We start from the raw sequence: 13363 nt of genomic DNA, 5'->3' as shown, positions 1-13363 counted from the left end.
CTGCAGGAGGGACTCGGTGCTTGTTCCGTCCTGCGTCTCCTCCGTCCCCTGCCGATGGGAAACATTTGCTCTTTTGTGTATTTTTCCGGCTCCTCTGAAAATGTCTGGTTCAGACGACACAACATCGGCCCGACGACGTCCGACAGCATGAAACAGACGAGTGAAGACTGAAAATGAGCTTCAGGTACAACAATGTTTTATCTGTCTGTCGTCTCCTCCGGTTGGATATGTCCCATCACGTCCAACGACAGCATCAGAGTTTGAACAGTACTGTGGTCGACACCGATCGACCACCAGGAGCCAAGTGATTTTCAATAGTGAGGACGTTTACTGTTTTTACTTCTCCATTGTGTTTTTTAATACTTTCACTGCACCTCTGCATATTCACAAACTACATGATACTTCAACTATCTGTTGCTTCACTCCTTCAGGTCTCATCTACATTTTGTGAGTCCCTTGTTTTAAAGCCTCTCATCTCTGCTCCTGGCACCAACAAACCCTCCGTCAGTGTGTAGCTGGATCCTGGACGGCTCTTCGGAGAGAGATCACTGAATCTCTCCGTTCTCTCTCCACCAGCAGGGAAACTGTGGATGTATGAAGCCGTGAGAAGCTGCTGAAGCGACAGCAGGAGGAGGTGTAATAAGTTGGGACACTGACGGAGGTCTGGAAACGACGCAGGTGAGAACAGAGGACTGAATTTTGATGCTGCCACTAGAGGGACATTATCTTTCTTTCTGCTCCAACGGAAATGGTGACTCAGCTCTTTTCATGAAGGGAAAATCTGAAAATTCCCGTTTGTAGACTCGGGGTACTCGATGTGGCCAGGAGGCTCAATTACTCTGCACCGTGAGGTGGAGCCAGCCCATGCAGGGCTTTGTAAATGATTAAGAGAATTTAAAAATCAATTCTGCAGTCGACGGGGAACCAGGGTAACGCACCGTGTCCTGTGTGACGTGCATCGCGTCTTAGACGAGCGTCGAACTTGCTTTGGCGTGAAGAGGTGAAAAGTGTGGAATCAATGTTGATTATTTCTCTTGGGGGGGTAATGAAGGTTTAGATCAATGTTTTGTAGTTGAAACTAACTGTGTGGACGTGTTTGCACAGGACTGAGTTTCAGGTTTATATTCCGGCAGCTCTTTGCTGCTGTATCTGACTTTGACAGGTCGATGAGTCCGTCCTCACTTTCATTTGAGCCGCAGCAGGAATGAAACAGCCATTATCTGTGCATCACCTCTTCTGCTGCAGCCATTACTGTAACTGGAGGTTAACGATTCATATTGAGCAGAGCTAACATGAGGGTAAACACAGCCGCTCCACCCCCCCCACCCCCCTCGTCTACTGACGAACACTGAGCTCCAATGAAGCTCTGTGGACTCAGTTATGGCTCCGTGCTGCCATCTGGTGTCCACAATGCAAACCGAAGACTGTGTGTGTGTGTGTGTGTGTGTGTGTGTGTGTGTGCATTTTATTTTTCTCGATATGTTTATGTGTAAACAGGAACTTGATTAGACGTGTTGTTGGTTTGAGTCTCATCACAGGACCAGAGTTGTTTTTCATTTCACAGCGACTCTGACTGATCTTGAATCTGTTCTACATCCACAGACTCTGGAAAGTGAAGCGATGGGCGTGTCCTCCAGGAGTCCGGCTCCACCCCCCCCCACTCCTCCAAATATGGTTACTTCTGGTTTCACCAAACCAAGATGGCGCTGAACACAATGTGAAACTGAGGCTTCAGAGCAGCAGCCACAGGTTTTAATGACCCTCAGCTCAGATCTGAATCACGAAGCTCTTGGTCAGAAAAACTTTTTTAATTAACAAACACGGATCTTCAGCATCACATGAGGACTGTGATCGATTGGTTTCTACGTCACGGGAGCGTCCAGGTTTATCTGCCGCAGCTTTAACGAGGTGCTCTGCAGGGACGATACACCGGCTGCATGTTTCACTGTCAGTCTGAAATGTCTGTCTCCTCCAATCTTCTTCAGCAGCCACTCATTTAAAACATCGATGTGAGCGATCAGGCAGCACAGCCAGTGTCAGACGACCTGCCGCTCGTAAAATAAAGACTTGATTGATGCCTGGGTGCAGCGGTGGAGGAGTCACCGTCCTCCTCATTAACAGGTAGCAGTCAGGACAACAGAGAGCAAGAGGACAGAGCAGGAGGTTAACGAGCTGAGACTCGACGGAGCAGGAGTCTGTCCCGCTCCAGGTTCCTCTGCTGCCGGGACTTAAACACACGGGACAACATCCCCTCCTCCTTTCATTCATTCACGTGGGTTCATGACACAAACATAACGATCAAACCTCATACCCTGAACGTGTCGGGGGAGCTGAGGTGAAACTTCTGCCTGATGTCCTCGGACGCTCCGGCGCACAGTCGGTAGAAGATGTGGTAGTTTCTCTCCTCGTGGCTTTGTCGGCAGATCCTGGACTTCTCCAGCAGGTAGTGAGAAACGAAGCCGCCCACCACAGTGTTCTGACGGGATAAACAACAGCATGTCCTGAATACACAATCACACACTTACACACGATGACCTCATATCCTGTTACTTATGTCATGATTCATTACATTTGAAATGCGTTTAGATTCATAGAGTCTCAGGTTTCAGGTCCCAGAAACAACCGGGACGAGTGAGGCCTCATTACTGTTTCTGCTGTTTGAGCAGCTCAGAGACTTTTGTGTTTATTCACCGTCGCTGTCACGCATCAAGTTTAGTTCAGGACGTTTTCATTGTTTGTCTCCAGATGAGACTTTTACAAACTCACACACAGAAGAAAAGTACCTTCTCATTAAAGTGGATTTCCACAAACTTTCCGAAGCGGCTGCTGTTGTTGTTCCGCACGGTTTTTGCGTTTCCGAAAGCCTCCAGCAGGGGGTTCGCTGTGGGACGAGAGAGGGACAACAAATTTAAAAGTTATAAAATGAAACTTTTCCACATTAAAATAAAAACAACCAAACCTGCTTTAAATCTGCAGTTGACTTGTGTTCCTACATTATATTTTCAAACCTGTAAAAATATGTAGTTTTCATCGAGGTAACTGTTTCATGTGGACGCATGTCTCATTTCTACAGTCAACGTTTTTAACTCTACATCTGAAGCAGATGGAGGATTTTAGTCGTCAGACCTCTGGAGGCAGAAAGTGACATAGAAGTGAATCTTACCTTCCACTATTCTCTCGTCTATGTCCTGACCTGTTCCATACGAGGTCGTCAAGTATCTGAGAGGACAAACAACAGTTACATGTGAAGGGGGATGTGATTTTAACCCAAAATACATTTCAGGATTTCAGTTTTCAAGGAACTAGTTTGAGACATTTTTGGATTAAATTGAATATAAAACCAACACTGCTGTGGAAACAGACACGTTCAAAATATTATTACTCCTCTTCACGTGACCATTTTACTACAAATCAAACTCACACAATTTATAGTGTTTGACGGAACTAAGTCAAAGTCATTCCTCTGAACCTCGTGAGTCTCATGTTGCAGCATCGTCCTCACCTGAGCACAAACTTGGTGTTTTCTGTCTTTCCGGCTCCGGACTCCCCTGAGACAACGATGGACTGGCTCATCTTCAGCACCTTCATGTCCCTGTACGCCTTATCAGCTGAGACACACACAGACAGATTAGATTAGACGAGGACGCACGCCTGACCCCGGGGATCCAGCAAATATCAAGCTCCAACACTGAGCTTTCGCTTTTCACCAGAATATGAAGGTGAAAAGTCGGAAAGCAGGTGAATCAGTCAAGAACAGAAAGTAGAAAATAAGTGATGTCAGGTGATAACTCATCTATAATAGACTGTTTGGCAAAATGAAGCAATTCAGCCTCAAGCAAAATGTAATAATCTGAACCTGCAGGAATAAAAAGTGAAACTGTTTTGATCTCAATTTGCATTCACTCACCGATGGCGTACACGTGCGGCGGCAGCGTGCCCAGAGACCGGCCCCGGTACTGCTTGATGGTCTCCGGCGAGTAAAGCTTTGGGATGTCATAGTACGGGTTCACCGCGATCAGGATGTTGGCTACGAACGTCTGGAGGGAGGAGATTTATTTAAAACCAACAACCTTCAGGTGATAACGGCATCTTCTCAAACGAATCACATTCATTTTAGTCCAGCAGTTGTTTAATCTTCCCCTCGACCTGCCGAGTGAATTTCCCCTGGTCATAAACTACATTTCCCAGAATCCCAAAGCAGCAAGGCGTTAAATTCCAGCACTAACTAGCTGTGAGAGTGAAATCCGGCCTCATTACTTCAGAAGTGAAGCGTTGGCAGCATCGTAATTCAAAGATTTTTGGTCAGTGGTTTATATCACATGTGTTATCTGATGTAGTGCTACAGACCCAGAGTCAGCTCCTTCTTCAGCCACTAGATGTGGCTAGAGTCTGACTCTTTTCATCAGCTGCTAATCTCAAATAAATCTGTTTCTATAGAATGAGACAAAAGGTCAGTGAAACTATTATTATCATGAAAAGTGACTCTGTTAGTCTGGAGGACACGCGTCCTTTGAGTGAGGACATTCTGGAAACAAAGACATTTCTTTAGAAACATGAGGACATTCTATCTGCTCAGAGAAACATGTGACGTGAGACTTCATCAAACTGTGTCTGTAACTTTTCTCTGAGAGAAAATGTAAAGTTCACTCTGTTCAGTAACTTCACACTGTGGACGAGTTCACTTACGTAGATTTTGTCTTTGCTGTATCTCACTCGAACATTGTTGAGCAGAGTTGCTTCGTTCAGGTACATCAGAGAACCTGCGGCGCAAAGACGACAGGAACAAGGTTACAGAGACAAACATGCAACGTGGAGCTGGAACGCACAAGAACACACATCATGCATCTTTCTGCTGAATTTACTTTCATCAATCTCAGACATGAGAGAAACAGTTTGTTGGTGTAAAGACACAGCGAGACTCACAGTTGTCCTCCACGTGTTTGTTGACGTCATCTTCTGCAGGAAAGACCTGGTTGATCTGAGCCAGAAACGTCTGCGAGAGGAAAAGAAATGAAGATGGAGAATAAAGCTGAACGTCAGGCGACATGAAATCAACACAGAAACTTTAAAGCGTCAGGGTTTGTTCTTGGGAATGAAACATGAACCGATGCTGTTTTTAATATGAAACTGATCATTTAACACGTCTTGAAATTATTGAAACGTGACTTCAGCCACATCCTTTTCATTCTTTCTCGCTGATCTCTCATTATTTCAGATTAGAGTCTGGTGTCCAGAGGCCGAATGAAGCAGCTGCTGCTCGACACGTGAAGACCTGATGAATTATTTGGAGGAAACAGGATCAGACTGGACAGAGACGACACAGGGACGGAGACACGGAGAGGACGGTCAACACATCCACAGCAGGCAGCCGCCGCTCTGCATTATTTACCACCCGGGACAGTTATAGAATTTTATTCTGATGTTTCATTAGAAACGAGTTCATCAGGTCAGAGATCCAGAAGAACCAGGCTGTTGAAAGTCAACATTTTGTCTTGTGAAGCACTTTGTAACTTTGCTTCTATATAAATAAAGTTTATTTTACTGTTATTATTGTGAAGATCTGACTCTAACATTTCCTCTAAAAGCTCGGAGGTATTAGCTCGCCACACGTTTCACATTCCTCCAGTTAAAACCACGTTGAACTAATACACGAGGGGGTTTATGAGGACACATGACCTGGTGTTGGAACCCCGAGGGTCTGTTGTATTTCTGTGATCAGCTCCTGTCGGCTCCAGCGAGGCCGAGCCGTTTAAAAGGGCCCAATCTAAGAGGCGCTGCCGCTGGGCCTCCGCTACGTCAGGGCCACGGTGCCATGGTGACGTACGGGCGATTCATTCTTTCCAGTGGTGGCATGTTCCACATTCTCAGCCCAAACTGGACGGAATCCACAACGCTGCGCCACGTGAGGAGAAGGGGGGGAGGAGGGGGAGGAGGAGGAGGAGGAGGTGGAGGAGGTGGAGGTGATGCCAGGCCCATAATCTGAGAGGAAGAGAAGCTAAACTCTGTTCGCTCTGTCGTCGCTGCTGCAGACAGAAGCTCCAGAGACGAATGAACCACAAAGTTCATGTGTAAAAATGTGGTTGTGTCAGTTTCTGCCTGATAATTAAACATCACGTGTTCCTGAGTCTGGATTCACTTCCTCCTCATCAAACCAGACGAGAGACAATCAACCTGCAGAGACTTGAAACGCTTTCATCACGTCGTCTGAGATTCACTCTGCTGCTCCGACACCTGAAGTGTCAGTCCCTCACTTTTACGTCTATTTGTGGTCAAGAGGACGTGATTCTCCTCCTCCTTCTCCTCCTCCTCCTCCTCCTCCTCCTCCAGGAATCACTGCTCCACCTGTTCACTGCTGAACTGACTGGTCTTTGCACTTCATATAAAAAGTTAATGGTCACCTTGGATTATAAAGTTGTCGTCACATGAATCTTTTTACGCCCTAAGATTGAATCTTGCACCTTCTTTGCAGCTTGGATCAGGACTCAACATCTTTATGACCACTTGATGAGTCTTTGTCCTGAAACTTGTCTCCAAGAGGTGAAGGACACAAAGAAACCACCAGCCCGTGTTTCAGCGTTTCCTCGTACGCTCACTTCTGATCAGATCTCTCACATCTGAAGGCAAAAGAAAAACATTTTGACAGAGACGAGCTCTCTTCAGATCTGGTCTCCGTGTAGTTTCCGGGCTGCAGCAGAACAATGTCCGGCCTGTCCTGCTGCAGCCAGTTTGTGCCAGTGTCTGACGATGTGCTCACTCGCTGGCAGACCTCCGGGGACGGACGTCAGTAAAGAGGCCGAGAGCATGATACTCACAGTATCATCAGCACAAAGTCAAAGTGACGGAGAATCTGGTGTTTGTCTGGGGCTGTCCGTTATTTAAAATTGTGATATTTAGGAGGCAGCTTTAAAATCCTAAATCTTAATTAATTACTTTTCTTTCAAAGCTAAAAAGTTTTCTGTCCACACAAGCGTTTTGGATCTGCACCACGTGTAAACAGGAAGTCTCTGAATCACAGCTCGTCTCCCACAAACAAAAACAGCTGCTTTATTGTAAAATTCAGAATTAAACTTAAGAACAGCTGTGAGCAAAGACGACAGGGTCAGAAACACTTGTGGGCGTCTACCTCAGTTTCCAAACATCTCCGCTTCTCCTCGTCCAGAAGATCCAACTAAAGCTAAAACGGGACCTGCAGCGTTTACAAACTTCTCCAGTAGCTTTAAACCAGTTTCTAGACAGACAACATTTTTATTGTGGCGTGGCCCGAGTTGGCTGCTTCAGCTTCATGGTATTCATCAGGGACGCTCCAGCGGAAAAGAAAAAATAAATAAATGAAAGAAACAATGTGAACGGACACTAATGATAAAAATAATTAGAAGGGTGTGGAAACCTCCACCAACACCTCATCTCACCGCGTCCAACTGAAAGTGAAACTACATTCCTGGATACACCCTTTTTCTTAGTTCTTCACCAGACTCACAACACATCAGTCTACCTGGTGATCAACAGTCACTGATACAAACTGTGCTCAATAAAAATACAGTGTTGTGTGGTTTCTACACACTTCTAATGTTTTATTTATTCAGGCGTCTGATGTCCTGAGGAGAAAGTTATTTCTTGTCCTGCTACCGTCTCATGATGCTTCACGATGAACCGGAAACATGTTGGATCATTTCCGGTCAATATCACGTGAACGATTTCAGAAGAAATGTGGCCGAAGTGTAGGACGACAAACTTTCACGGATTTTATAAAATGACACAAAAACACATTTTTCCACTCGCGATGTTCCACGCACGATGGAAACCTTGTTTCTGTCAAACAGCGTGAGTCGGCAGGAGGCTCTTTAAAAAGCAAACACCGGGGAAAGATCAGCAAGACGGACGAGGAGCATTAGGGGTAACCGTGGCGACGGCCTCTCAGTGACATTAAAAGCATTGCAGAGGGCGACGCGGCACCTCATCCAGCGAAGTGAATGAACGGTGAGATATCTGAAGCCTGTTCATCTTCCTGCTGAGAGCCACTCGACTTCAGATGGTGCTGATTAATTCTGTACTCGAGCACATTAGAGCTGCAGCCTGTGAACTGAAGCGGCTGGAGGTGAATCATTGGGTGAATGATGCTTTACTGCTTCCAGACCTGTGGCCTCCTCCCCCTCCCCCTCCTCACGACGGTAAGCGACACATTAAATCATTAACACGCTGCAGGTGACGGCGGATCACAGAACGCTCCGGCAGGAAATTAAAGCTCCGAGGGAACCAGGACGATCGATTGTCTCTGGGGACATTCTGGGTGTTTTCAGGTCCTGACACAGAATCTCGTCTGAAACCAAAACCTTCAAAGATTCCAACATCTGGAAATAAAAGATGGATAAAGTCGTCCAGCTGTCGGATCCGTGACTCAGGAGCTCGCTCACCTTTCCCTTCTGTTTCAGAGGTTCGATGGTGAGGCTGTCGGATCCAATGTCCACGATGGTCCCCAGCTGGAACCCGTCCGTGGGGTGTGGCGCCCACACCGGCTTCCCGTCCTCCATCGCACCGCTCTGAGGGTTCTGGAAAACACGAGGAAAACCGTCTGAGAGAAGAAAGAAGCTTTTCTGTCGCTCTTACAACAAAATGACATTTAATTTTCCACTAGTTTCTGTTAATGTCATAAGAAACATTACTTTATTTATATAGTGTCTTTAAAAACATTACAAAACAGTCACAACGTGCTTTATTATAAAAACTGAGAATAAAGTTAGTAAAACACCAACATTTATAAAAAGGTTTGTTTCCTGGATGTAGTTTAATTGCTTGAAATCTAAATATGCATCACTGAGATTTGCATTTTGAACCACGTCATAGAACCACGATGTCGGTGGATCTGACTAAATCCACCAAGTAGAATCACCATCACTACCATCTGACATCAGACGCCTCCCAAGGAGAAGTGATCTACAGTCAGAGTCAGAATAATGGTAAAGAACTATGATTCATTCATAACATTTCATTCAGCGGCTGTCGAGATATTTTCGTATCTGAGAGGTGCCGATGAAGTGGAGCAGAAGTTTATTGCATCCAGTCCGATGTTTCCATCGAGCGGCCGCAGGGAAACCAGAGCACAGACCACAAACAACAAACCAGCTCCATGTGTGAGAAACAGGAAAAACCAGCCGTGTGCTCCCAGATCCAGAGACACTGTGTTTACATGTGGAGTCACATCAAGTGTGTGAGGCCAGCAGAGCTCCACATGTGGTGAAAACATATTCACAGTGTTGCTCAGTGACCAAACCCGAATATGATTTCAGAAATCACGTCAGGTTGGTTCCCAGATATTTTCCCAGGGCGCTGGAGGAGTTCCAGAAAACGTCAGGCTCAGAATCTGGACCTCAGCTCCGGCCTGACAGCAGCTGTCGTGTTGCTCCGTGAGCTGAACGCACTGATCCAACATGAAGTTCACCAACACGTGAGACGCTGAGCACAGTTGTGTGGTTCAGTTTCCATCCACACAGCTGTGACCCTGAGGCAGTGAGCAGAGCACCAGAGGACATCACAGTCAGTCGGGGGAATCGAACCACTGCAGCACAACCTGTTTATTACAGCAGCCTGACACTGGAGCATCACAGGTTCGATCTCCAAGTGAACATTTGTGCTGTCGGCAGATACGAGGCTCTGGAGCTAAAAGGTCAAAGGTTGAAATGCAGCAGCGACAAACGCTGAGTTCATCGTGTTTCAGGATGAAACCTCAGACTGAACCTGCAGCTTCACTGTGAGACGGAAAAACGTCTTCCGATGGTTCTCCATCGTTTCTACACCGTTCTGTCAAATCACAGGAGGAAATAAATGTGAACCTGTTTGATTTGACTTCCTGTTGCTCTGTGACTGTCAATCTTTCCCTCTGGGTCTTTTTCTTCCTCTCGTGCCTGAACACATCACAGACTCTCTCTGTTTCGCCACGTGACCCGATGAGCGGTCATCAGAGCGTGCCCTCGACACGGGGGCAACAATCGGCGGTTTGTCAGCAGGGAGTGGGTCGACACAGATAACTTCAGGCCAATTCACAGCCGTCCTCTCCAACACACAAAGTGACAGATGCTGCAGCTCGAGCGTCCAAATTAAAGACGGTTTGTTTTCACTGCTGTCCTCTCTGTCCTCTCTGTCCCGACCACAGCGTCTCATTTTTAATCCTGTGCTCTCTGCAGATGAAGCTGCTGGGCCTGTTTGTTTCAAGACTGTAAACCTTTAGTTTGATATTTGAAGATATTAAATCTGTAATAACGAGAAACAGAGACGAACAACTGAACAAGTTTGTCAATCTTGTAAATAAAAGACTTCCTCGATAATAAAGTTTATAATCCCGTCCTCCACAGTGCTTCTGTCTCCACCTTTCAGTCTCACTCTTACCTAAGAACCTCAACATGTTTCCCCCCGTTGCCTCTGGGTGATCTCCACCAGAGCCCTGATGTTCAGTAATGGATGTTAAACAAGTCCTGATTTGCTTTTAATGTGGTGAAGTGAGGTGAAATGAATCAGCAGCATAAATACCAAAGATCAAGTCTCCACAGAGCAAAGAAAACAACTCCTGCTGCCGCTGTCCAACCCGGTGCCTGGACTGCCGAGGAGCAGAACTCCGAGTGTCTGTGTTTGAACAGACTCTGCAGACTGGACCAATCAAACGCTCATATCGTGGGAAAATGTACATGAACTCATTTCACGTCGGCTTCAGTTCATCGAAGCAGCTGCACACGAGTTTTTATAACTTTTCCTCGTGCACCAATGATTCAGATACACAGAGAACGGACGTCTCTTCTGCTTGAGTCCATCTCTTCTTATTAGAGCTGCATCTGTGAACGAAACCAGTAGTGGATCTGAGAAGAAATAACTTACTCTGGTTTTATTTCATTCACTATTAGTATTATAAATATTAGTAGTAGTAGTTTTATTGTTGTTCGTCAGTGCAGCTGATTGTTCATGTGAAGTTCCCTGACAGACGTGACAGAGCTGAACTGATGCATTGTTGTGTAAAAGGATCTTTGTTGTCTGAGTCCAGGTGGAGACACTGAGTGAGAAGCAGCAGTGACAGAAATGACTTTCTGCTGGAGTGAAGAACTTGTTCCCACAGGTTGTTGTTTCAATGAGCTTCATTCAGTTTCTGTTTCTCTGACTTTCCTTCAGTTATCTTCTCTTCTTCTCCCTCAAACCCTCACAGCGATTCAGACTGAAGCGTTGATCGGCACAATGTCTCTGCTGGACCCGGTGAAAATGTCCCATCTCGCTCTGACGGCCGATTTTTTTTTCTTCCCAGCTCAGTTTGCATCTTTAACTTTTCACCTGACTGAGGATGTTAATGGAAGCAGCGTTACTCAGAGGATTTTAATATTCAGGGCAGAGGCTGGAAATAGATTATTTCTGAACCCTTTTAGTTTTTAAAAGAAAGCACTAATGTGATGGTGAGCGCAGCATCCAGACTCAGACCTTCACCGACAGCTGTCGCTTCTCCAGCCCTGACGGACCTGCAGGTTTTTAAGAGTCCGCTGCTGAAACGTGAAATCATCCAGTGAAACTTCTGGAGATAAATTTAGCTGCGGAGCTAATCTGATGCTAAATTTAGTGTCGAGCAAGTTTCTACTGGAGATCTCACACATTCTTACGTTTCACAACTGGAGTGAGGTTTTATACAGAGGATTAGAATCAATCACTGAGTTGAATGTTTATTTTATTGTGCAACTCTAATCAGAACTTGATTTTTCACTTTTTCTAAACGTATCAGTTAAAATATTAGTGGAGAACTGTCTTTTAATAGCATTTATCTTTTTAATATCCATAATCTTTCATTTGAACACTGATATAAATGAGGGCTGAATCTTCACCGATGATTCGTTTGATAAATGACTCAGAAACTCGATACCTGCCGGTGAGTAATTCCCTGGTTAACCTGGTTAAACATTAACTGTCCCTAATGGACGCCAGAGGAAGTGGACGCAGCCTCCTGTCTGTGCTCCGCAGTCATTCCTGACATATCAGTGATCCTCTTCTGAAAGCTTCAGGATCCACAGAGGAAGGATTAGACCGAGCAGCGCCACAGGAAATCTGTGGTCTGCCTTCATGTTTTTTATTTTCTCATGAATGCCACCCAGCATTCATTGCTGCAGCCGCACCCACAGACTCACGTGCAGGGCGTGTCCGACGATCAGAAGATCTGCAGGTGATTCTTTTCACTGAGGCAGAAAGAACTCTGTCCCTCCCAACATGTGTTTGTCTTTCTACTCACATCACACAGTCCCAGGCCCCAACCCTGAACGTGACAACTAACCTGCTAACCCACAACCTGTCCTCTGACACACAACCTGTCCTCTAACCCACAACCTGTCCTCTGACACACAACCTGTCCTCTAACACAGAACCTGTCCTCTAACCCACAACCTGTCCTCTGACACACAACCTGTCCTCTGACACACAACCTGTCCTCTGACAAACAACCTGTCCTCTGACACACAACCTGTCCTCTAACACACAACCTGTCCTCTAACACACAACCTGTCCTCTGACACACAACCTGTCCTCTGACACACAACCTGTCCTCTAACACAGAACCTGTCCTCTAACCCACAACCTGTCCTCTGACACACAACCTGTCCTCTGACAAACAACCTGTCCTCTAACAACCCACAACCTGTCCTCTAACACACAACCTGTCCTCTAACACACAAACTGTCCTCTAACACACAACCTGTCCTGTCCTCTAACCCACAACCTGTCCTCTGATACACAACCTGTCCTCTAACACACAACCTGTCCTCTAAAACACAATCTGTCCTCTGACACACAACCTGTCCTCTAACATAGTCCATACATCTCACTTATCTAATCAGTTCATCAACTGAACCTCATCTGAAAGTTAAAAATAAGAACGCTTGTGTCTCTGTCAGGACGTTGTGAGTCCTCTCAGATGTGGCGTCAGTTGTCCTTCATAATGACGCACTACACAAGAGAGAGAGATACACCCCTTATTAACTTTTACTGCTGTCGAGTAAACTAAGACTATAAAGTTTATTGACCTACTGTGAAATTTCCTTCAAACCATAAACACAACTCTTGCACACAAAAAAAATGTTTCGCCCCAAAACAGGGACACTGTCCACAGGGACCAGATTCGTCTCTTGTAGATGTTTTTGTGTCTTCACATGGTCACTGTGTCAGATTCAGTCATTAGAGTCATAAATAATGAACTGTTTGAGTTATGACTGTCAACGTAACCGTCCTGTGACACAACCTCTCTCCTCAGGTCAAATACTTCTCACTCGTCTTTCCGCTCATTCTTTTTTCTTCACAAACGTCTCGTGTGTGATTTGGCCTCAATCTTCTGATGATTTCAGCAAAGACGTGG

The 13363-nt window shown here is 45.7% G+C and overlaps 1 protein-coding gene across 9 annotated transcripts in view; it reads right to left on the bottom strand.

Annotated features, from left to right (window-relative positions):
• Positions 1-13363, bottom strand: part of myo6a (myosin VIa) — a 70674-nt gene that overhangs the window by 51992 nt on the left and 5319 nt on the right. For all 9 annotated transcript variants that reach the window (XM_069515399.1, XM_069515398.1, XM_069515400.1 and 6 more), the window contains exons 2-9: positions 8412-8546; positions 4924-4993; positions 4687-4760; positions 3908-4037; positions 3503-3608; positions 3164-3219; positions 2784-2881; positions 2312-2476 (exon numbers count right to left, since the gene is read on the bottom strand). In XM_069515399.1, the coding sequence (XP_069371500.1) occupies positions 2312-2476; positions 2784-2881; positions 3164-3219; positions 3503-3608; positions 3908-4037; positions 4687-4760; positions 4924-4993; positions 8412-8528 (816 nt within the window). In that variant the 5' untranslated portion in view covers positions 8529-8546. The remainder of the gene's footprint in view (positions 1-2311; positions 2477-2783; positions 2882-3163; positions 3220-3502; positions 3609-3907; positions 4038-4686; positions 4761-4923; positions 4994-8411; positions 8547-13363) is intronic.

The sequence above is a fragment of the Paralichthys olivaceus genome, chromosome 19 (assembly GCF_024713975.1).
Source record: "Paralichthys olivaceus isolate ysfri-2021 chromosome 19, ASM2471397v2, whole genome shotgun sequence".
Lineage (NCBI taxonomy): Eukaryota > Metazoa > Chordata > Actinopteri > Pleuronectiformes > Paralichthyidae > Paralichthys > Paralichthys olivaceus.
This window is presented reverse-complemented; position numbering and strand designations above follow the sequence as displayed.